The sequence below is a fragment of the Leiobunum rupestre genome, chromosome 11 (assembly GCF_980474605.1).
Source record: "Leiobunum rupestre chromosome 11, qqLeiRupe1.1.hap1, whole genome shotgun sequence".
NCBI classification, from domain to species: Eukaryota; Metazoa; Arthropoda; class Arachnida; order Opiliones; family Sclerosomatidae; genus Leiobunum; species Leiobunum rupestre.
In genome coordinates this window covers 17,971,827-17,998,085 of record NC_143394.1, presented here as the reverse complement: position 1 = coordinate 17,998,085, position 26,259 = coordinate 17,971,827, and the positions used below count along the sequence as shown (strand labels likewise).

General features: G+C 33.3%; 1 protein-coding gene across 5 annotated transcripts in view; it reads left to right on the top strand.

Annotated features, from left to right (window-relative positions):
* Window positions 1-26,259, top strand: part of Vps13 (vacuolar protein sorting 13C) — a 110,208-nt gene that overhangs the window by 32,235 nt on the left and 51,714 nt on the right. For all 5 annotated transcript variants that reach the window (XM_090163619.1, XM_090163616.1, XM_090163618.1 and 2 more), the window contains 11 exons: window positions 1,530-1,630; window positions 2,800-2,867; window positions 3,188-3,265; window positions 11,958-12,156; window positions 12,772-12,830; window positions 13,722-13,874; window positions 14,437-14,636; window positions 15,029-15,143; window positions 18,860-18,995; window positions 19,104-19,241; window positions 21,557-21,719. In XM_090163619.1, the coding sequence (XP_090019745.1) occupies window positions 1,530-1,630; window positions 2,800-2,867; window positions 3,188-3,265; window positions 11,958-12,156; window positions 12,772-12,830; window positions 13,722-13,874; window positions 14,437-14,636; window positions 15,029-15,143; window positions 18,860-18,995; window positions 19,104-19,241; window positions 21,557-21,719 (1,410 nt within the window). The remainder of the gene's footprint in view (window positions 1-1,529; window positions 1,631-2,799; window positions 2,868-3,187; window positions 3,266-11,957; window positions 12,157-12,771; window positions 12,831-13,721; window positions 13,875-14,436; window positions 14,637-15,028; window positions 15,144-18,859; window positions 18,996-19,103; window positions 19,242-21,556; window positions 21,720-26,259) is intronic.

Here is a 26,259-nt window from a genome sequence, read left to right as displayed (position 1 = left end):
CGGGATTGGCTACTCTAGCCTTCCCTTAATTAACTAAAATAAAAACTGCCAGTCCTATTCCCCCTGGCTACTTCTCCTGAACTCCACACTCGACCTTGTAGACTCCTTAATATATATATATTCCAGAGAATTATAGCGCCCCCTGGGGATGGGCGATGATATCAGCGTGATTACAAATAATAGATAATTAATGCACCTTTGTAAAAAATAAGCTATGATGTCGGTATGTTTACTGTAAACGTTTTAATTTAGTATGCCTGATGAAGACCCTTACCAAAAAATAAGTGGTCTAAAAACTATTTAAGTTGGTTTTAAGTTTGTATTTGAGACAAATAACAACTAAATACCAACTAAAAACGTACTTAAAAACAACTTAACACCAACTTAAAACCAACTAAAAACTTACTTAAAATGTTACTTAATAAAGACCACTTAAAGCCAACTTAAAACTTACTTAAAATGTTACTTAGTAAAGACCACTTAAAGCCAACTTAAAACTTACTTAAAATGTTACTTAGTAAAGACCACTTAAAGCCAACTTAAAACTTACTTAAAATGTTACTTAATAAAGACCACTTAAAACCAACTTAAAAAATATTTAATTTTCTGACCACTAAAAACCAACTAAATACCAACTTAAAGAAAAAGGCACTTTCCCACCAACTTAAAACCAACTTATTACCAACTTAACTAGTTTACTGAAATATGCTGACCACTTAAAACCAACTTAATAACAACTTAAATGTGAATACCAACTAAATACCAACTAAAAACCAACTTATTTTTCGGTAAGGGGACTGCTTGGACAGTCAAAAGCTTGCTGTGGCTTTTTAGTAATAAAAACTTATTAAAATTCCATGAGTTCCTTCTTTTAAATATTTTATTATAAACTTATTTAACATGGTATCAATAGGTTTTAAAGTTTTAGATTCTAGTAGTCAATTAACATTTCAAAAATTTTCTTTAATGTCTCGCATAATGTCAATATTTTGTTAGGGTTAGCCAAAAAAGTTATGGTTTGACTTAAAGGATTCCTAAGAGTTTGACTCGCTGAAACTTTATTTTGGCTTGACTTGCTTAAATGTTTAGGTGTTCCAATGGTATATAACCTCCAACACATTCTTTATGGAAGGCTATTTTATGATTATTCCTACAACAAACAGATAAGTAGTGCCAAAAATGTCAATTGCCTTAGAGAATACTTGAATCCTTTGAGGGACACACAAATACTAGAGAGTATATTCCTTTTAAATTGCAAATATTTCCCGTAATATTAATTTTTAGATTGAGGCTAATGGTAATTGTGTAGAGAGCTCTTGGCTTGCGTGGCAAGAAGGGCTTGCCACTACCCTAATATGCATTGTAACCCGCCCACCTGAATTAATTGCATTAAAAGTCGCTTGATGACTTAAGCCTTAGGTGGTGCCTTAGGTATTAGCCTAGCTGAATATTTTTGTTATTATTATAATTATTTACACCAAATTATTGATCTCAGCAGTTTAAACTAAAAGAAGTGGTTTTTATTCCAGCCAAGAAAATTGAAGATGCTATGACTGAAAGTGAAAAATCCAAATTGTACGAAGCCATAGGATACCAAGAAAATGCAGCGCCAACAGAATATCCTCAAGAAGTAATGTACTTTTAAAGGGAATATAACCTCAGGTATTAGGTGTGGAACACCAATGTTTGTAGCTCTGGCCGCTCTTGCCTTTGGCTTTAAGAATGTTTGGAGCCACTGTACAGGGAAATATGCAAAATTGAAGGGGTCTTCCATAAAGATTGCTTTGCAGGTTATATTCCCTCTAATATCTCCTTAATATATCAAAATGTTCAACCAAATACGTATTAAGCATGACTACTCAGGTACAAGTTAACATTTCAAATAGCTTTGTAATAAAAAATCCATTATTAGATTAAGTATATCTTACATGCATTGAATGTTTTCATAGTAAGCTTCTTGATTAAAAAAGAGGAGCTGCGCTCAATTTTGCTTGTGATCCTGACTAAGAACTTGGAACATCAGTTGCGTTGAGCTTTGCAAGCTGTCTACCCACTGTTAAAGGGGTTTAACTGAGTATTTCGGTTTTCGCTTTCCTTAAAAACAGTAGCATGATAACTGGCCCCCACCCTTTCGGGAACCATTTTGGAAGTCAGACAATTAGCTAAAGATTGTAAACCGTAATAGAATAAAACCTAGAAAATCTTTATTGAAGGAGTTAAGGTAAAATTGCAGAAACTATAGATTTCACGGGCTGTTGTTACTATCAATTTAATGACTTATGAACAGCTTGATCAATTGAAATTAATCTTCCACCATTATTATCAATGGGGGGGGGGGGGGGGACTTTTGGAACACCCAGTATTATAATTACAAAACACAAAATATTTTTAAAAACATTTTAAAGATTTATAACAGGTAAAGTTTTTTTATAAAAATATTAGTAAAGACAATGTTAACTGTATATACATGTATCTTATTATAGAGATAGTTATTAATGTAGTTTTAGACTGCTTCAAGTTTAGTCATATGTTATACACATTATTCTGTACCTTAAAATAGTTAAGTTTCATCTACTAATTGGATAGGGGGGGGGGGGCTCACTGAAAGGGCATTCTTGTTCGTACGTGACAAGAATTTTTATCTATTTCACTGAAAATTGTTTCCCATTAAATATCATTTCAAGAGTTTATTATGAACACAACAATATAGAATGTTGTTGTTTAGATTAACAATATCAATGAAAACTGTTAATTTTCTTTTACAATTTATAAAGTTAAATTTTTTTCTGTCATAATTAGTTTGTTGAAAACAAAGTTCATTTTGACCTTCATTGTTTGACTGTTGCCGTTGTGGATGACACTGCAAAGTAAGTTACTCACCTTTTGCAATAAATTTTTGTATTTTAATCAATATGATTAGTAATTATAAATTTTTTAATTCTGTTCCATGGTTATTTTGAAATAGTATGTCGTATATTGTAAATAAAGTGTTTTTAATTCAATGAAATATCAATCTTTTATAAAACTTTTAACAATGAATAGTAATTTTTATTGCACTAATTTTTCAATAAGTTTTAAAAATAATTGAAGTTTTAACACTTAACTAACTAATAAGAATCTTTCTTAAATAAAATATTTTGTGGTTATCTTTTGTTGCTCAATATATTTACTGGAGTTTACTCTTCAGGTACCCTCATGTTCTAAAAGCTCATCTGAGCAGTGTTGTTGCAAAATTTGATCAGCGACCATCAGCCTCTGCTCTAAAGTGAGTTTTTCGTTCTTTTTGATAGTTCGATTATTTTTTCCCCAGCTAAAGCAACCCTAGAATACCATCGCTATCTCAAAAAGATATTAGAATTTGAAAAAAATTTTACTCTCTTACCCAAAGCTATCCAATCCTAAAATCTAAAAGTTTTTTGTCCCATCCAAAAGGCGCTCCTTATAAAAAAGTTAAATTAGCACAAAATGGCAGTAAGCCTGGAACTAATTTTGTTACAAGCTAATTTCAGCAGAAATATGTTCAGTTTAACAACCAACTGTATATCCTTATATATATTTTCCAATTTGGAAAATAGCGGACAACAACCATTACTGAAAAACTAGTACCTAAAAATTGTCCAAAAGTTGTTAGAACGTGAATAAGGACCAGAAACTCTCTACAAGACACACAACATAATTCCATTCTGAAAATAAATTTAGTTAGTTTCAAATTCATGTGAAACTATCCCTTACCAAAAAGAGTTGTCTAGGAACTACTTAAACTTGGTTTTAAGTTTGTATTTCGGACAAATACAAACTAAATATTAATTCAAACCAAACTTAAAAATACATGTAATTTTCTGACTACTAAAAACCAACTAATTACAATCTTTAAAAAGAAAAGTGTTTTTCTTATATTACTTATATTACTAGTTTATTGAAATATGTTGACAACTTGAGCCTACTTAATATCAACTAAAATGTGTATACAAACTAAAATCCAAATTATTTTTTGGTAAAGGATTTGAAGTGAATTATCTATAAACTTTCCATTTATGCATAATTGCTTAAGTTATCACACCATTTTGGAAAATTTACACCCATGTTTTTACCCTAGCCCTGCTTAACAATTTCCATGAGATAGCTAAGTCTTTTTATAGAGCGCTTAAGACCTTAGAGTTTATCCTTCATTCGTAGTAATGCTTATAAGCAAAAAGTTTAAAAAAATGGTTTTCAGAATTTTTCTGGATAATTACACTAAAATAGCTATTTATGGAACATCCACTCACAAGGAGACTACCCGAGGTGTAACTCACCGATTTTGTTTAAATTCAGAGATTAAGTAGACCTTCATATAACTTAAAAAACCCCATAGGAAAATATGCGATGGGCTTTAGTTTTACCATGGCAACCAAAAACGTTTTTGACAACTAAAATATTATATTTCTCTATGTAAATTAACATGGCAAAATTGAAGATTCTAAGGGTCCCGAAGTTATTAAAAAAAAATTTAAACGAAGGTGGTTAAATTTGGGTAAATATCTAATTTTGGGTCAATGTCTAAATTTTTTTTATATAATAATAAATACATTCAAATATTTCATTTAAATTAAAAACTATCTTAAACAATATTGTTTAACTTTAAATATAATATTTAAAAATTTTATATTTACTCAAAATTTTATATTTACCCAAAATTTTATATTTACCCAAAATTAGATATTTACCCAAAATTAGATATTTACCCAAAATTAGATATTTACCCAAAATTAGATATTTACCCAAAATTAGATATTTACCCAAAATTAGATATTTACCCAAAATTAGATATTTACCCAAAATTAGATATTTACCCAAAATTAGATATTTACCCAAAATTAGATATTTACCCAAAATTAGATATTTACCCAAAATTAGATATTTACCCAAAATAAGTAATTTACCCAAAATAAGTAATTTACCCAAAATAAGTAATTTACCCAAAATAAGATATTTACCCAAAATAAGATATTTACCCAAAATAAGATATTTACCCAAAATAAGATATTTACCCAAAATAAGATATTTACCCAAAATTAGATATTTACCCAAAATTAGATATTTACCTAAAATTAGATATTTACCCAAAATTAGATATTTACCCAAAATTAGATATTTACCCAAAATTAGATATTTACCCAAAATTAGATATTTACCCAAAATTAGATATTTACCCAAAATTAGATATTTACCCAAAATTAGATATTTACCCAAAATTAGATATTTACCCAAAATTAGATATTTACCCAAAATTAGATATTTACCCAAAATTAGATATTTACCCAAAATTTAGATATTTACCTGAATTGAAAATTTTAACCAAATTTAAATATTTACAAAAATTTAGATATTCACCTGAATTAAAAAATTTACCAAAATTTAAATATTTACCCAAATTTAAATACCCAATTTAAATACTTGTCCAAATTTAAATATCCAATTTAAAATACTTGTCCAAATTTAAATATCCAATTTAAAATACTGACCAAAATTTAGACATTTACCCAAAACTAGGCATTTACCCAAAACTAGGCATTTACCCAAAACTAGGCATTTACCCAAAATTAGGCATTTACCCAAAATTAGGCATTTACCCAAAATTAGGCATTTACCCAAAATTAGATATTTACCCAAAATTAGATATTTACCCAAAATTAGATATTTACCCAAAATTAGATATTTACCCAAAATTAGATATTTACCCAAAATTTAGATATTTACCTGAATTGAAAATTTTAACCAAATTTAAATATTTACAAAAATTTAGATATTCACCTGAATTAAAAAATTTACCAAAATTTAAATATTTACCCAAATTTAAATACCCAATTTAAATACTTGTCCAAATTTAAATATCCAATTTAAAATACTTGTCCAAATTTAAATATCCAATTTAAAATACTGACCAAAATTTAGACATTTACCCAAAACTAGGCATTTGCCCAAAACTAGGCATTTACCCAAAATTAGGCATTTACCCAAAATTAGGCATTTACCCAAAATTAGGCATTTACCCAAAATTAGGCATTTACCCAAAATTAGGCATTTACCCAAAATTGGAAAGTTACTAGAGGTGAGTCCGGCGTAGTTTTTTTAAAACCCACCCGACCCAGGCCCAAACCCGAACTTTATTTCAAAAACCCGCCCACCTACGGCCCGAAATTTTCAAAGCCCACCCGAGCCCGGGCCCGCCCGAAATCTACTTTTAAAGCCCGCCCGGTTTACCGGGTACCCGGTTCCGGCCCGAAAAAACCCGGTTCGCATTTTTCATATTGTAATGGTATATGTTAATCAGCGCTTAGCTGTGTATTACAAAGTAACGAAGAAATAGGATCACACAATTTTAATTTTAATGATTAATAATTGTCATGAATAAATGTCAAGTCTGACAGGGTTGATCCCTTTAATTCCGTGCGATGTACAGTAAGTGTAAGGCCAGTGCTGGAAAAAACTCTTTCGTCACTTGCTTGCGACGCGGGTACTGCCCGAATTCTCCTAGCAATTTTTTGTAACAATTTGAATTCGGTAGCATCCCGTCAAAATTTTATAATATCTAAGTTTGCATCTATTTCGTCATCTAAATCTTATATAGACGTTGAAAGAAATAAATGAATTGCGTTAAAAGTTGCTACACTTTCGAAAAACACATTTCTTAATGCGCAGCTTAAGGTACTGGTCCAATTCGTAGTCCCCATTTTCCTCAACGTCCGAGTCTTCGAACTCTTCATATGAAAGATTTGCTTTTTCTTTAGAGCGGCTTGTAGACATTATAGATATTTGCGTATCTGAGTGATCTTTAGTTTCTTCCTCAAGTTCCTTAATAATGATCTAAGTAACGTTGACGCTCTCTCTCTCGCGCTTGTTGATCTGCCAACTTTAGCTGCCGATACCTAAAAGTATAATACCATTATACCAAGAATTTATTTATTTATTTATATTTAGAAAGAATGGTTATGTAGCGACAAAAGACGGGCACCTTGAACGCCTTACCCCACTTGCGTTCAGGGGGCGCAGCGATCGTCACCGGCGTTAGATTCCATCGCGTTGAGTGACGTAAATATTACCGAGTCAATGAAATACCAGGACTTTTTGATTTATTTTAAGCGACGGGGCGTACTGGGTGAGTGGAGGTAGCGAGACTGAGAATCTGGACTCCTTTAATTCTATTTTCCTTTACAATAAACGTATACTAAGATTGAATTGTTTTCCCACGGTCAAAGTTCCAAATATATTAATTGTATACACCTATATTTAGACTTTTTACCATGAGAAACTGGGTAACTTATAAGCCGACCTTAGAGACTGGAGTGACTCACGCTTCCCGTCGTTTCGCACTTCGCACTTTGCAGTGAAATACGAAAACAAACAATACAACGGACTTTAAAAATATACCGGGCAATTTCAGGCTAAAGCCAAGTGAAAATCAGCCTTAACAGATCACACTTTCAAATTCAAACTTAATTAGCAAATATTCAAAGAAAAAGCTTTATGAATGAGTCGGGTCGGGGCTTTTACAAAGAAAAACCCGAGCCCAACATAGTTGATACCCGCCCACACCCGAGCCCGCCCGATAAGCAACTTCAAAAACCCGCCCATTTCCGGCCCGACAACATTTTTACCCACCCGGCCCAAGCCCGGCTTGAACCGGGCGGGCTTGGGCGGGACCCGGTTTAACCGGGCACTCGACTCACCTCTAAAAGTTACCCAAAATTGGAAAGTTACCCAAAATTGAAAAGTTACCCAAAATTGAAAAGTTACCCAAAATTGAAAAGTTACCCAAAATTGAAAAGTTACCCAAAATTGAAAAGTTACCCAAAATTGAAAAGTTACCCAAAATTGAAAAGTTACCCAAAATTGAAAAGTTACCCAAAATTGAAAAGTTACCCAAAATTGAAAAGTTACCCAAAATTGAAAAGTTACCCAAAATTGAAAAGTTACCCAAAATTGAAAAGTTACCCAAAATTGAAAAGTTACCCAAAATTGAAAAGTTACCCAAAATTGAAAAGTTACCCAAAATTGAAAAGTTACCCAAAATTGAAAAGTTACCCAAAATTGAAAAGTTACCCAAAATTGAAAAGTTACCCAAAATTGAAAAGTTACCCAAAATTGAAAAGTTACCCAAAATTGAAAAGTTACCCAAAATTGAAAAGTTACCCAAAATTGAAAAGTTACCCAAAATTGAAAAGTTACCCAAAATTGAAAAGTTACCCAAAATTGAAAAGTTACCCAAAATTGAAAAGTTACCCAAAATTGAAAAGTTACCCAAAATTGAAAAGTTACCCAAAATTGAAAAGTTACCCAAAATTGAAAAGTTACCCAAAATTGAAAAGTTACCCAAAATTGAAAAGTTACCCAAAATTGAAAAGTTACCCAAAATTGAAAAGTTACCCAAAATTGAAAAGTTACCCAAAATTGAAAAGTTACCCAAAATTGAAAAGTTACCCAAAATTGAAAAGTTACCCAAAATTGAAAAGTTACCCAAAATTGAAAAGTTACCCAAAATTGAAAAGTTACCCAAAATTGAAAAGTTACCCAAAATTGAAAAGTTACCCAAAATTGAAAAGTTACCCAAAATTGAAAAGTTACCCAAAATTGAAAAGTTACCCAAAATTGAAAAGTTACCCAAAATTGAAAAGTTACCCAAAATTGAAAAGTTACCCAAAATTGAAAAGTTACCCAAAATTGAAAAGTTACCCAAAATTGAAAAGTTACCCAAAATTGAAAAGTTACCCAAAATTGAAAAGTTACCCAAAATTGAAAAGTTACCCAAAATTGAAAAGTTACCCAAAATTGAAAAGTTACCCAAAATTGAAAAGTTACCCAAAATTGAAAAGTTACCCAAAATTGAAAAGTTACCCAAAATTGAAAAGTTACCCAAAATTGAAAAGTTACCCAAAATTGAAAAGTTACCCAAAATTGAAAAGTTACCCAAAATTGAAAAGTTACCCAAAATTGAAAAGTTACCCAAAATTGAAAAGTTACCCAAAATTGAAAAGTTACCCAAAATTGAAAAGTTACCCAAAATTGAAAAGTTACCCAAAATTGAAAAGTTACCCAAAATTGAAAAGTTACCCAAAATTGAAAAGTTACCCAAAATTGAAAAGTTACCCAAAATTGAAAAGTTACCCAAAATTGAAAAGTTACCCAAAATTGAAAAGTTACCCAAAATTGAAAAGTTACCCAAAATTGAAAAGTTACCCAAAATTGAAAAGTTACCCAAAATTGAAAAGTTACCCAAAATTGAAAAGTTACCCAAAATTGAAAAGTTACCCAAAATTGAAAAGTTACCCAAAATTGAAAAGTTACCCAAAATTGAAAAGTTACCCAAAATTGAAAAGTTACCCAAAATTGAAAAGTTACCCAAAATTGAAAAGTTACCCAAAATTGAAAAGTTACCCAAAATTGAAAAGTTACCCAAAATTGAAAAGTTACCCAAAATTGAAAAGTTACCCAAAATTGAAAAGTTACCCAAAATTGAAAAGTTACCCAAAATTGAAAAGTTACCCAAAATTGAAAAGTTACCCAAAATTGAAAAGTTACCCAAAATTGAAAAGTTACCCAAAATTGAAAAGTTACCCAAAATTGAAAAGTTACCCAAAATTGAAAAGTTACCCAAAATTGAAAAGTTACCCAAAATTGAAAAGTTACCCAAAATTGAAAAGTTACCCAAAATTGAAAAGTTACCCAAAATTGAAAAGTTACCCAAAATTGAAAAGTTACCCAAAATTGAAAAGTTACCCAAAATTGAAAAGTTACCCAAAATTGAAAAGTTACCCAAAATTAGATATTTTCCCAAATTTAATCACCTTTATTTAATTTTTTTTTAAATAATTTCATAAGGGGGACCCTAAGAATCTTCAATTTTAATTTACATAGATAAATATAATATTTTAGTTGTCCAAAACGTTTTTGGTTGCGCATTTTTTCCCTTTAGGGTTTTTTAATTTACATGAAGGTCTACTTAATTCCTGAATTTAAACAAAATCAATGAGTTACACCTTGGGTAGTCTCCTTGTCAGTTAACACTGGTTTTCAATAGAGTCCCCTTACCAAAAATAGGTGGTCTTGGGTATTTGTTCCAACTTAAAACCAACTAAAATAACAACTTAAAACCCACTTAAAACCAAATTACAAATAAAATGTAATTTTCTGACCACTAAAAACCAACTAATTACCAACTTAAAGAAAAAAGTATTTTCCCATCAACTTAATAACAAATTAATAACAACTTATTACCCCTTTAATAGTTTCTTGAAATATTCTGACCACTTGAGCGAAGTTGAGCCTACTTAAAACCAACTTAACGTCAACTAAAATGTGTATACCAACTAAATTCCAACTTATTTTTTGGTAAGGGTTATATCTATTTAAATTCTATCAATTTGTTGCGTGTTTTCATCTCACAATTTAATTTTATTAATAATAATAATTCTTTAAAAAGAGAGCCAAGTCTTTAAGAGTCTATATTTCCAATTATTCAAATTGAGCTTCTAACTGCTGATAGTAGTTGATGGTACAGACAATGGGGAGAAATGTCAGAGAAATCTACAAAGTTTAATGTTGACCCCTCTCCTTGAATGTTATCTTTTGTATGTTAGCTAATGTTAATTCACTTTTCTTCCATAATAATTACAATACTCTATCCTAATCTGACGCTCTCAGCACATTAAAATTATAGTGATTTTTGTTTAAGAATTCTAAAATCAGTTATTTGAACTTGTTACCTTATCTTATGGGCCTTGTTGTGAGCTTTTAGTTTATTATACGATGATGGATCATATAGCAAACATATTATGCCAGTTGACTAACCTTTATTCTTAGCTGTATTCTGATAAGTTGAAGTAGTGTAACTCTTAATTGAATTAAATTTGTCCGCCATTTTTCAATTAAAAAGGCGGAAATATACAAAACGGGATAATGTTGTAGCTAGTTAGGCCCCACCATGTGAAAGAGAGCCTCCAAAATCTATAAAGTAACAAATATTCAGGTACGTTTCCATTTGTTACATGTCAAAATCTATTTTACAATGCTGAAAGCTTGAAATGTCATCTGAGTAATTTTCACTCAAGTGCCCTTACCAAAAAATAAGTTGGATTTCAGTTTGTATTTAGTTTGTATACACATTATTAGTTGATATTGAGTTGGTATTAAGTAGGCTCAAGTTGTCAGCATATTTCAAGTTACTATTAAAGGGGTAATAAGTTGTTATTCAGTTGGTAGGAAAATACTGCTTTTGCTAAGTTTATAATTAGTTGGTTTTTAGTAGTCAGGAAATTACATAATATTTTAAAGTTGCTTTTAAGTAGTTAAATTTAAATGTTGATTCTGGTTTAGTTGGAAATAAGTTGATTAATAAAAAGGATTTAAGTTATTTTTAAGTAGGCATTTGTCCCAAATACAAACTGAAAACCAAGTTGAAATACAAGTTGTCCTAAGTGGTTTTTAGCCAACTTATTTTTTGGTAAGGGTGGCGTTTTATAAGTGCATGCCATTTGTAGGGTAACATGGGTAAGATATATCTCTGCAGATAGGATATTGGATTCTACATATAATAGTCTAAATCTAAACATTTATAAATAAACCAAAGTAGCAGAGGTTTAAAGTATTAAATTTTTCATCTTGTATAAACCAAAAGCACAATGTAATTGAACATATTAGTGATTTATTTCTTAGCCAACTGATAATTACTACATGTTTACACCATAACTTCACTGGAAATGCACCGATTGATGCCAAATTTGGCTTGTTCGGAAGCTGTTTAAAATTTCAAAGCCTTGGTTTAAAACTATAACAGTTACCACAGTATGCAAATTGAGGCTAAAATGTTTTATATCTTCATAGTTATAATATATATTAATTTGATTTCAGCTGAATGTTGAATTGACATGTTTTTATCATATCTTTATTAAAACAATTTATCTTTTGTTGTAATGTTATAGGTTGGAAAGTTCTATTAAAAGCTTCACAGTGTATGGCTGTCCTGTTGCGGAAAAAACATTGCCAATTCTAATATCATCTCAAACAGAAAATCAGTCTACAACATTGCTTTCAATTGGATTTGAAACTAATCCATTGGATAAATCTTGCGATCAGCGAGTTCGAGTTTTTTCACAATCATTGCAAATATCTTATGATGCTGTAAGTGAAAAAGGAAACCATTGTAGGATAAGTTTAAAAGGTCTGCCTTAATGGGTCGTTTCCAGGGTCCTATGATACTAGGAGTCTATTACACTTCCGAGTTAGATGCTGCTATCCTTTGAACCTGAACTAGTTAAGGCCTCAACAGATGCATATGGCAATTCAAAATACAAAATTTCCCCCTGATGAAAATCGCAAAAACTGAAAGCTCCTTCGTAACAGATTTACCCAAAAATTAGCTTAGGTTAGTTTTTAATGTCTGCATGAAATATGTCACGTATTGACTTTAAAAATTGACCTTGGTTGTAGTTAATGCAACAATTCCAACACTTATATAAATAACTTTTAAATCAGCATTATCAGAATAGCTAATGCTCGGTTGTTAAGTTGTTTTTAGTTTCAAAGACCAGGTGACAGTTCCACCTAAACGTTTTTCTTTAGAACTATATTAATTTTCACAGTAATTTTAATTAAATTTATCATTTACAATGTCTGTGTGGTTTCCTAAATTGTCTATATTCTGAAATTTTATTTGTGAGTTAGCACCCCAAAATTTATATTATATTTGTAATTTAATACAAAATTTGTAAATTCAATTCTTTTACCAACTATTAGGCTACCATCAATCAGCTAGTTGAGGTTTTAAAGCCTCCAGAATCACTATCATTGCAACAGTAAGTAGTTTTTTTAATTTAATTGTATAAAATTTAATCCAATTTTTTTTTCCTAATATCGAAAGTTGATTTTTCAAATCTATCATGGCAGGAATCCATACCACTACTTGAAATCCTGCCATATCGCGTATTACATGATCACTCTGACGGCTTTGGCCCCGCTTATGAGAGAAAAAATACCTTTGCGCGCACTCCCCTCTTACGTAGTTGTTTGTTAAGTTAACATAGTTACGTCAAAAAATCCGTCAGTCACATCGAGATGAAAATCAACCGCGATAATCATTCCAAGTAGAGGTATATGGATTCCTGATCATGTTTAAAGGACCAATGCACTGTCGTGTACAATTTTACTAGTGTTCCACAATAGGTCTGATATTAGGAATTATAATATCCTAGAGAATTGTTAGCCAGATCTCTTATCAATAGGTAAAAAAGAGGATGAGGTACATAATTTAAACCTGTTTTTCAAACGCCAGTGTGGCCGCGTAAGAATATTTGTCTTTTTGTTACAATGTTACATTAACAAGCATAAATTATTTGCTTAACATGAGCATTCATGCTAGTGCAAAACAGTCTATAGAGATAACCAAAATTCTTAGTCAAATAATTTGGAAATAATGTAATTTTTTTGCATATAGTGCACATAATTCGATGAAGCAAATGATCTATATAGTAGACTATAATATTCTGTCCAAACATTTATCTTCTTCTCACATTTATAGCTCCTTCTTTACTTCACAAGCAAATGCCCAAATTCTATAATTTATGTAGTGAAAAAATTATAAATTTTTTTTAAAAATCGTTCTTTCTCCCCCCCCCCTTATAAGCAAATAATTTGCCACTATTTTGAACAAATTAAGGAGCATCACTTGAGTTTGTTTCTTTTCTTAGATTACAAGCTGCTGCAGCTCTGAAATTGGATGATTTTAAAGAAATGTCAGCATATGGTCTTCAGTTTGCAATTGAACGTCATCAGTATCTAGACCTTTTAGTTGACTTGCAACCATCCATAATAATAATGCCCGAAAATGGAGTATTTGACAAGTAAGTATTTTAGGTTAATGCCACTTCTCTATACATCAGAATGATATCAATAATATATATTTTCTTTTCAATATATTAATTTTTAGTCTAAAAAATTAATGGTAATCCTAATTGTAACTGAAACCAGTCTAGGTAGCGCTGAGGTTTTCTTGCAACTCATTTTATGTTCACCTTCAGTAATTCTTATACTTTTGCCAAAATAGAGAAAAAGAAATATATTTCAATACGTTTCAGCTTAATGAGTCAAATTTTAGTAAATGGTTCATTTGTCAATAATTAACAAAACTAAATAGTCAAAAATTCATATTCAATCTCATTTTTGGCTGCCAACAGATCGATTTGAGTCGAAAATTAGCATGGAGTCAAATTGATGTTGTGTAGAGATACGATTTGGCCAAAAAAATTGTGTAAATTTACTTTGAAATAATTAAAAAAGTCTTCTGAAAGTTTTTTTCAAGAATTTGTTTTATATAACTTAATTTTTTATGGGTTAGTCTAGATTTACTAGAACCAAAAATAAAATAGAAAGTGAAAGTAATTTTTTTCCATTATTTACTTACAGCATTGGCCATCAGTTAATGATAAATTTGGGTAACTTCAAAATGGCGAGTTTTGAGCGAAGTATGGATGATTCCAAAACTGTTAAGAATTTGGTTAAAGCTGGTAGTACAGAAGAAGAAATATTAACTACCATGATGTCTGAAGCATATGACAAGTTCGAAATTAAGATTGAAAATGTTGCGATTTTAATGTCATCCTCAGGTAACAGTATATTTATTTTGGAGTATTTTTGATATCCTGCTAGCTTTACCATGCTTCAGTGAATCTAGCTTCACTTCACCTTTCTTCACTTCACCTTTCTTTATTATATCATATTGCATTTTTACTGATACATCTCTTAATTCAATTTGGAGAATACTAACAAAATAAATGTATCAAAGTAATGAATGTGCAATTCTTGACATTTTTAAAGCTTAATTTACTTCATCATTGCTTTAAAAGCTGTAGTTATGAACAAGAAATGGAATGCTAAGGGTGTTAGTGGCCACCAAAATTGAACCTTTTTCCTAAATTTCATAAAGCCCATTAATGCTTTGTAACTTTTGAAGTTGTCTGAGCAATTAGTTATGTTAGATATGTTTCTTTTAAAATAGGTTTGACCTGGAAAGATGTTAAAGATAGTCAGGATTCTCTCCATATTCTTCAGCCTATGAATGTTAGTGTTGAGTTACAAAAAGCTATTGTTACTGATGATCCCAGACTGCCCAAGTAAGTGGCAAAAATTGTTATTGTTATCTTTGTCTATTAGTGCTATCTCATTTATAATTACGAGAAGCAAAATTGGAAAACCTTTTGCTTTATGGCAATTCAAAATTTGTCATACCTACCAACAAGAATATATTTATCTATCAAGACGTAATGCCTTATAACACAAGGAAACCAGCTAACGCTGGTAGAAATCTTTGTTTCAGAGGCGGGAATAGAGGATGATTTTTTCATCAAAATTACAACATGATGGATGCGTACGGTGGCAGTAGAAAAGACTCTCGCCACCAAATGTCATAAAAATTGGAAAATCAAGACATTTAGCTAATTCTGGCCCCTATCATAATCGGAATGACGAAGTTGATAAGAAACTGGCATCACCTACACGATCAAACTTGAAATCTAAGAAGGATTTGGTGTCAAAATTTTCTAAAGAGTCTAAACGAAATAAAAGCTCACACTGCTCACGTACATCACAAGGCATTAAGGGCAACTAGAACAAAGAATCGCAAACAAACAGCAAATATATGAGTTGCTACTGACATAAAAACCCGTTCATTCAGAAATTAGGCCCAACAGATGGCGCAAGTGTCGTCCATAGATAAGATAAGAGGGCCCTCTCCATTATCAATCCGTCCATGCCTAAGCGCCAATGAGGTCAGTCGATTAATTTGTGGTTTTAACATTTTAATATAAATGTAGGAAGTCAATGAATGTACAATAAAGCTGTTTGATTATGAATATTTCCACATTATTCTCTCACTGCAAACAACCCTACTCCACTGATTCAGGTATCCCATACCCATTAGCGTTTTTAAAGTTATGGATAGCGACACAACAGATCACATGACTTGGTTTTGGGGCTAATTTGTGACTTTCCACGAAGAACTCAATACAGTTGAAATTGCTGGAGTCGGACCTTAAACGCGACTGGAAGTAGAAATGTTTGCTTCCTTTTATCCGAACGATGTGGAGGCCGAAAACTTACTTTAAATAACACACTCTACTGTTTAGGAAATTTACTGTCAGCATCTAAAGAAGAAGGCAGTTTATATTATTTTATGAACATTTCTAATTTTAGCTAAGGCAAAGACTTCGAAAGCTATAATTTCTCCAGACAATGCCAATCCTCATTCCCGTAGTGAATTATCAATACCGCAAGCTTTATGGCACCCACGACTTGGTTATTTGCAATATGCCGCAGTTCAGAAATTGGCTCACCAGAAGACGATCAGAGTAGACACAAATATTACCTATGAAGTTTGTTTGACTAGAAAACTAATGACCAAGAGGAAGAGTTCATCATGAGATGCTGAACTGTTACATTTAATCCACTATGTTGTAGTTGGTCCTGGCAGCCGGTATGTCGTTACTTTTATCGGTGACCACTCGTTACACTGAAGTGCGTATGATATCGTGCAAAAGCAAAGTATTAGAGAAGCTCGACACTTCCTGATGACAAGTCAAAAATTACCAAGGAAAACCTGTTATGTGGTATTATGGAAGGATTTAACAAGCAAATAAATTCTACCAAATTAATTTATTAATTGGTTACTATATAAACAAAGCTTATTGAAAACATGTAGTTCGACTTACAAACTAATACTATATGAAATAGCTATAATAACAGTCACAATTAAAGTTACCTAATAACAAAACCAATCATTACTTTGCTCAGTGACAATGGGAGTTAATATGTTGGAAACTTATTCAAAGACAGGCTACCCTTACCAAAAAATAAGTTGGATTTCAGTTTGTATTTAGTTTATATACACATTATTAGTTGTTATTGAGTTGGTATTAAGTAGGCTCAAGTTGTCAGCATATTTCAAGTTACTATTAAAGGGGTAATAAGTTGTTATTCAGTTGGTAGCAAAATACTGCTTTTGCTAAGTTTATTAGTTGGTTTTTAGTAGTCAGGAAATTACAATATTTTTGAGTTGGTTTTTAGATGTTTCCCTAGTAGGATTTAAGTTGCTTTTAAGTAGTTAAATGTAAATGTTGATTCTGGTTTAGTTGGAAATAAGTTGATTAATAAAGAGGATTTAAGTTATTTTTAAGTAGGCATTTGTCCCAAATACAAACTGAAAACCAAGTTGAAATACAAGTTGTCCTAAGTGGTTTTTAGCCAACTTATTTTTTGGTAAGGGTAGCGAGACTTGGCATTAAGAGGCAGCTTACTATCCCAGGAATGCCTCAACAATATGGGGTTGCAGAGCTAGCCAATCAGACTTTACTGGATACTGCTGTAGCGACCCCTTACCAAAAAATAAGTGGTCTAGGAAAACTTAAAACCTACTTAAAACCTACTTAAAACCAGCTTACAAATAATATGTAATTTTCTGACCACTAAAAACCAACTAATTACCAACTTAAAGAAAAAGTATTTTCCCATCAACTTAATAACAACTTATTACTCCTTTAACTAGTTTATTGAAATATTCTGACCACATGAGCCTACTTAAAACCAACTTAATGTCAACTAAAATGCTTATACCAACTAAATACCAACTAAAATCAAACTTATTTTTTGGTAAGGGGAATGAATTATCGGGAGCAGGGCCAACGAAGTAGTGACTGTTTCAGTGTGGAAATGAAGCAGACTTATTCAAGGATAAACTTAGTAAATATTTAATAAAACAACTAACTAGATTTTATAACTATAAGCTATAACCACATAAATCAAAATGGTAGTTACTAACAGGGTTCGTACACGACCTGGAATACCTGGAAAACCTGGAAAAGTCAGGGAATTTGAAAATGTTTCCAAAAGGTCATGGAAAAGTTAGAGAATTTGAAAATTATTCCCAATGGTCAGGGAATAGTCAGGGAAATTTATAATGGTCCGAAATAGTTATGGAATTTTAAAATGACCCCCAAAACAAATCCGGCAAATACATTTCTGAAAAATGTATTAAAAATACATAATTAACATTTTCCAAGATTTTACCTCAAAACATAAATTTATTCAACAAAAACGGTCAGGGAAATCTGGCAATTGAGTCAGGGAAAACCTGGAAATATCATTGAATTTAATTCTGGAAATTTTGTACGAACCCTGTACTAAGGTCTATTACAAATCAGCTTAGTCTTCCTCTTCAGCTTCTTCACACCATGTCCAATACACTAACTGCTTTGTAGATATGTCTGGTATAGATTTTGAGGCGACCTTTTTTGCATTTGCTACTTTACATTGTATACACTAATCAATTTTTCCGGCACCGTCAACAACGGGTTAAAATGGATCCCGTCAATTATATAAACTTCCTGATCAATTTACAAAAGTAATTCCAAGCACCAAAATGAATCTCCACTTGAAGAAGCTAGGGATTGTTGTTCTTTAGGGGTGTCAGTGGTAGATCCAAATATCAACTAATTATACAGACACGGTTTTTCTAGTGGCTGCCGAAATAAATATACATCCATGGAAAAAGTCACCAGTATGTGCTTCAATTGCATCAGATTTCTGTTTTAAGGGATCAATAATGTACTGGGATAGTTAATTTTTTGGGGGGAATTAAGAATCTTACACTTCAAGCATGTAGATTGGGAGCAGTGCTAAAAATCATCACAACATTTTTGGTACCATCATGATGTTTTAATTTAGGGTAAACATTTTTTACATTAGTCAAAAATAAGCCATGCCATACTTGCTAGATAGTGCTACTTGCCAAAAAATTTAACTCTAACTATCACATAATTTGATACTTTTCTTATAGAATGAAGCTAAAAGGTGAATTACCACTTCTTAAAATAAGTATTTCCGATAAGAAAACTCTCCAACTTATGAAAATTGCTGCAAGTATTCCTACTCCAGAAAGTTCCAATAGTGGCCCTGAAACAAAGAGCACAGCAGTAAATTAAATCTCTTTTTTTATAATTTGACAGAAAATTACAAACTTTCTCAAGGTCACACAACTTGAGTGTTGAGTTGTTTTAAACCTTGTTTAAAATTGTTTCTAGGCCAATGTAGCTCTAACTGAGGGTAATGCAAGGGCACTGAAACAAGTAACTAAAGTTGGAGCTCTTCTAGAAGACAAAGTGCCTGAGAAAGAAAATGTCCAAATAACAGATCTGCATTTAACATTTGACATTAATGAAGTACGATTCTTTTTGTAAATTATCAGATAATCTATAAAATTATTTAAATGTCCTTACTCCTCCAAAAACAGTATAAACTAGGACCAATAATGTATTTATTTATGCTTAGAGAGAATGACAATGTTGAGACAAATATGCAAGATTATTAGTGTTCGCACGGGGTCAAAATAAAGTCTGGGTCGGGGTGGGTATAACCCCGCGAAAAACAAGTCGGGGGCAGGGATGGAAAATTCTTTGTATTTATTAAGAATAGAAAAATTATAAAAATACCCCAATTTTACTGGTTTAGATTAGATAGTGTATCTTATGTAAGCCAGCCTCTGAGCCTAGGGACTATTAGTAATAGTAACAATAGATAAGATAGGTAGATTTTAAAATAGAAGTCTATAACTTAGGCATTGTAATTATTGAAGTAAGTTGTTTTATAAATTCACAAGTTATTTACAAACGTTGTAACTCCACACTCCTTAGCTGAGACTGAGAGATCCCGAAACAAGGGTAATTATGAAACAAAAACTTAAAATCGACTCGAGCTGCAGTCAAGCTTCAAGCGAGAACTACATCAGCGGCATCAGACGAAGGTCATTCGGTTCATTCTATTGTCGCTAACGAAAAATAGAGAGATGGAACCTAACTATATTATATTTTTTGGATTTTAGCGGGGTGCGTTGGCGCGAAAATTTAAAATTACACTTTGAAAACATAACCCTGAAAAATGGAAAACCCCCGACTTGGTTTGCGACAGTCGGGGTCCCCGTACGAACACTAAAGATTATAAAGTAACGTGACTTTCTGGTTTAAATGGGAAAGGCTACCTTGGACTATGTTTCCCCAGAAAGAGCATATGAATTAATCTATAGACTTAAACTGATCTATTTAGTCATCCCATTTTGACAAGTTGCGTAAGCATAGCCAACTTGATGCTTTTGCCTATTTTAGCCGAAGAGGAAATTGAGCTCTTTCCCCTTAAAAAAATAAAATCATGCTGGTTTGTCATTAGCTCATAAATCTGATGGCTTAATCATGGCCTTTTTTACGCACAGGCTATCTAGGCTGCAGCCTAGGGGCCCGCACCACAAAAGGAAAGTGTTAAAAATTTCATAAATAGCTTTAATAGTCTTATCAGGTTTTTAGTCATAAAAATTTCTTTAAAATACGATTTCAGGATTCCTCCAGAAGGGTCAGCCTAGGGGTCTACAGATCCTAGATTCGGCCCTGGGCTTAATATATGATTGGGAGTGCATGCCAGTTACATTTTTCCTGTCCCACTCCCCATTTCAAAGAAGTTCCCACTCAAAATATTAGATACCAAATAAACGTTCCTGAAAATGGAATTTACTTATGCTGACTCTACTTCTACAAAAAACCATATTGAAAAATTCATTAATTTACCCCCTCTAATCCATTACCAGTATCTTGTAGTTTCACGAAAACTTTCTTTTAAGTTTTTGGGTGTATATCAACACACTAACGCATGTTTGGTTTTTTTTTCTTCTTCTTTGGATACTTTAGACCATACTGAACATAAATGTGTAAAACTTATTTTCTGGAAATGAAAATTCGCAGAGATATTAATTTTTTGAAAATTATGCAAAATTAACGTTTTCTAGTGTTTCTTTTCCGTTTGTGGTATATTAGGGTACACTAAATTTTCCGTTTTGTGCAATATTCGGGCGGGGAGGAAGTATTTTCTATTTTTTCTTGGTAATATGTCCTCTATGTTGGGCTAAAAGATGGCTCATCGTGATTAGCAAAATTGTATTTAGTATTATATTTTAGTATTTTTTCACGATACTTTTTTACACTCGTCTTGTGTTCGGAGATAGGTGCTTTTCTAAATTTTAAAGAGGGCATGCAGGAAGTTAAACGGAAGTTTTACTCACATTTAATTTATGCTAGTTAAACCATTTCCGTAAATAAAAATTGGACAATGCTTTACTTTTGTTGCATATTTATTTCTTTTAAGCTCCTTGTATATCCTACTTAACCTACTACAATGAAGCAGGCCAAATTTTGGCAAAAGGTAACGCTAAAAAACCTTAATTTTACAAAATTAATATCTCCACCAATTTTCATTTCCGCAAAATAATTTTCACAAATTTTCAGTATCGTCCTAAGTATCCACAATAATAAAATAAAAAATTGAACATGCTTTGGTGAGTTTATATTTTGCCTAAGATTTTAAAGCTAATTAAGTTTAAGAAAAAAATTTCAATAAAATAAAATAATTGGTGTCAATAATGGTCCTCCTTAGGGCTTGATTAGTTTTGTACCAACTGACTTGTACTTCAGAGTAGATAATTTTCCTTTTTTAGATATCTCTGGAAATATGCCGTGCAAATATGTCAACCAATGATGAATCCAAAATGCTAAGTTTCGCTCTTCATAATTTGGGTACCAAAATCCTCATGAGGACTCACGATATGAATGTCGACCTTTTCTTAGGAGGCATTACTATGGAAAATCTTGAATATTCAAGTGAGTTTAATTTACCACTCTAATTTGTTTTTTTTTTTTTAATTTTAATGTACATAATATTTTTATATTGTTCAAAATTTTTCTTGAAGGACGTTGTGCTTTAATGATACTTGTAAGAATAGAGACTTAGGGCCCTTTCCAGAGACATTTTCAAGGGTCTTGTTAAATAACGAGACTCGCAATCTGACGAGACCCAGACTAGAGTTAGGAAAACGCGTTTCAGAGTGATTTTCATGAGACTTCGTGAATTAGCTCTTTCGTACTATTTTTGGTCATTTTTTTAATAAGGTCAGGAAGCGGGTCACTTAAATTGCTCTTTTATGCCTTAGTGTTGTCTGTTATATCTTTCTTGTAAACAGCGGCAATTTTCCACTTTCTACTTAGTAATCTCGGCTATTTATCACTTATTTTTTTATATATATTATTTACATTGGTTTTTATATTTTATTTGCATTTCTTTTTTTATATTATTTACATTTGTTTTTGTGTTTTTTACATTTGTTTTTATGATATTTACATTTGTTTTCATATATTATTTACATTTATTATTTGTAAATGCAAAATTGTTTTAAAAATGGGGAAAGCAAAGAAGCTGAGTAAAGGGTAAAGAAGTTTATCCAAGGTTGAACGAAAGGGAAAAATAGGTAATTGTTGCTGGGCTTGAAGCTAGAATGGGTTTGTTCAACAGAGTTATGGGAATAGTGAAAGCCTAAAAAAATTTAGAACCAAAAGAACTGGCATACAAATTAGAACAAAAGCATAGAAAAAGGCCCAAGATATCATAAGTATCAGAAAAGTGACGGGGGGTGGACCACCACCAGCCAGAACATGTGGTGTATTTATTGGTACGCCAATTGTGTGGGGTTTTCACATTACTCCTATGACTACTCCACTGAGCATGAGTGCCGGTGCTCCCTTTAATTTTGCTTCAATGATACTTGGTAAAATATTTCTAGAAAGTAGAAGGTATCATTATTTAATTGAAATTTAATTAAGCTTCCCATAAAGATTGATGATGCAAGATATTGTCAATGAAATGGGTATGTTTAGAAACACTCAGTTTAGATGTAATACTTACTAGCCGATATAGCTCATAGTTACATTTTTAAATAGACGCAAGGGCTTGTTTTTCTCTTAATATCAGTTTGGCGGTAGATTTGAATTTTATTTTGATATTTTTTAAAGGTGGTTATCACCTTCCTGTAATTCTTACCCATAAAAGTAGTTTGGGGTTAAATAACCATTTCATTAATTTTATTTGTGAGTTTTTTTATCATTTGGTATCAGATCAAAAGTTAAATGTGTCCCCCTTTTTTAAATGATAGCTACAATAATAAATAAATACTTCTATTTTTTTAATTGAAATAATTTTTATTATAGTTGAGGAAGTGTTAAAAATGGTGTAATACAAAAAATAATTTGACTGTTGATGTTGTGAATGATTCGACAAACACTCAACTTGCCAAGTTATGTCGATAGTAATTCGCCGTCCCTCCAAAACAAATACAGCATATGATTTTGAAGATCTGTAATAAGATTAATTTATCAAACAATTGCCCCAAAAGTGACATTCTTCTTTTTGTTTTATTATAAAATAAAAATAATGATAAAGGCATTCTTACCTCTGTAGCAGAATCTATAAGGTGCCCTTCAATTCCGCTATTGGTAATTCCTATTTTTAGCTCAATAAATGCGGTTTTAGGTAAATGTTTGATTGCTTGTGCCAAAATTCCTTTTTTAATTCAATTCATAATATTGTGTCACTCGCAACCCTTACAATAAATAAGTGGTCTAGGAAATACTTAAAGTTGGTATGCTCCTCTGCTTTAATAAAATCAAATTATTGGTTCTTAAAAATTACGTTTTTCGACGCTGCTGCTAGGATGCAAAAAAATAAGACCACCTCCTTCCCCCCCCCCTTAGCGTGACGGTGTTAGGGCCTCAAGGTGTTCGCCGATAGTCTCGACATATTCATTCTCCCTGAGTACAAATAAATACATTCTTGCCATCACCAACAGTTTTTTGGACTCAGCCTATTTTTATATATTAATAGGCCAAAATGATTTGAATTAGCTGTACAACTGCAACGTCTCTCTAAGTAAGTTTAATAGCATTATGGACGGGGTGGGAAATAAGGGTTCTTTTGAAAGTGGACAGGTGACCAGTGACCCACCTGGCCTATAATAAATAAACTGGACCACGACCAGTGCACGTCGTCTGCTACATTAGAATAGCGTGTTTTAACTCTTAACTGTTTTTAATAGCTTGAATTCTAGGGCTGTGCGATTACTCGTCATTTGAAGTCGAGTACTCGAACTGGACCTCGAATAAGTAATTGGAAAATACTCGTCGATTATAGAGTACCAAAAATTGCATAGTCGGGTACCCGATAACTCGATTAAGCTGCTGTAAGTTCAAAGATGGTGTTTGCCACTTTTAGGGGTGAAAATATTAAACGGTACCTACAAGACATAGAAACCACAAATACTTTGATTGACCTTGGGGATGGATCACGGTTTTTAATACGTACTGTGCCTGCGCGAGTTTCTTCAAACAATTAAGTCTTAGTTTCGGATGTCGGCTGGCGTTAGAACTTATAGGAGTCTTAACTTCCTAAGCAATATACGGACAGACGGTACATTAATAATTTCAGAAAATTATATTGTTATTTTACTATTAATAACTATAATTAGGCTAGTTTACTAGTCTTGTAATGGGGAGGGACCTTGGCAATACAAATGGAAAACCCATTTTCCCAGATAGATGGCGCCACACGACTGACTGGTTTTTGGCGGGAAGGATGCGCCATAAAAGGCGGCGCTTGGACCTGGGGAGCTCATTCCGTTCACGGAGACCGTCCGTTCAACAACTATTTATTTATACTTAACTGTCAATTTAACTAAGAGAATAAAAGAGTTATTTTTATTGCATTTAAGTCGCAAGGTTTATTGTTTTGCCCTACAAACCCCCATACATTTGCATTCTTGGAGGCACCGCCGAGATATTTTTGTTTGTATGGTGGTAAGTAGGGGGTTTTTTTTTGCCGTTGTATTTAATTTTTGTTGACCATAATTGTGTTAGGGTTTTATTGGGTTTTGTTTTACGTTTAAAGTTAGATTAATCTGTTAAGTTTTTACGGTGGGGGGTTTTTTTTATTATTATTATTCAACGTTTTTCTTTTGGTCATGTACTTCTGGCTTGTGGCTATTTTTGGGGCTCTGGCGGTTGTCCTTGGTTTCTGTTGGGGCAGTCGTTGGGCGGATTCCTTACCGGTTTATCCTGAGGTTCCTCCGTTATCGCGAGGCGGGGAATGTCGGGTACCTGAGCGGGACGCATATAGGGAAAGGAGACGGAGACGTAGGGCTCACCGTACGTCTAGCGATCGGTCATGGGTTCCGGGGGCGTCTAGTTCTGATGGGGATTCTGAGTATCAAGCTATGCGGCGGGCGGCACTCGATTCCGAACTTCATCGCCAGCGTCTGGGCCTTAACCCTGGTTTGCGGGAAAGGGATAGAGATTTATTGGATTTAGTTGCCGGGCGCCCGTTGACTTTGGGGCCTTTACCTGGCCCTGGGGGGATCAACGTTCCACCTCGTCCTACGCCTATCCGGGATGGGCGACCAGCAGATGTGGCTGCGTCCTCGGACACTTTGTCGGTGGGAGGGGTTGCGGACAATGTTGGGGCTGAGCGGCTTGGGTCCGCGGTTCAGGGGAATTCGGGTGGTAATGGTTCAGTAGCTGGTCTTTGCCGGGTGGTAGCCGATCCTGAGCAGGGGTTGTCCGGTGGGGCGTCCCAGTCAAGGCCTAGTTCCGCCAACCCATTCCTGCCTTCGTCACCGGTGCCTTCTGGGTCTCGTTGTCCTACCGGCAATCCATTTTTTTCTATGGGACCGCCTAACCTCGGTCCAGTACCCTTGGTGGCCGCTGGGGGGGCGGCATCTGGTCCCTTTCATGGAACGGGGGTCTCCTTACCTTTGCCTTCTTTTTCGGGGATTCCCTTGGAGGACCCTCGGGTTTTTCTGGGCGACTTGGAAACTTATATTATGTTCCACGGGATTGGTCATCAGGCGGCTGTACACCTTCTGCCGCAAGTTTTGCGGGATGAGGCTGGGTTATGGTTTCGTGATCTCAGGACACAGCTCGCTGGGTTTTTGTCTTGGGATATGTTCAGGCGGGAATTCCGGGATCGGTTTCTCTCCCCGGACAGGGAAAGCGTCTGGCGGGCAGACCTGTGGGGGGTTGTGCAGTTGGCGGGGGAAAGCATTCCGGCTTTTCGTCGTCGGGTGGTCACCTTAAATTCCCTATTGGGGAGTCCTTTACCGGAGGCTGAGCTCCTGAGTCTCCTTTTGTCTAGAATCGATCATAGGGTACGTGTATGTTTTTCCCGGGCGCCCTGTAGGTCGATCAAGGAGTTCGATGCAGTAGTGCGGAATTTGGGGTTGGAAACCTCGGTGGGGGTGAAATCATTCAATGATCCCTCACGATTTCATTCGGCCCATGGGTTTGGGGATGTTTATAGACCGCCAGGGAACTCGGGGTC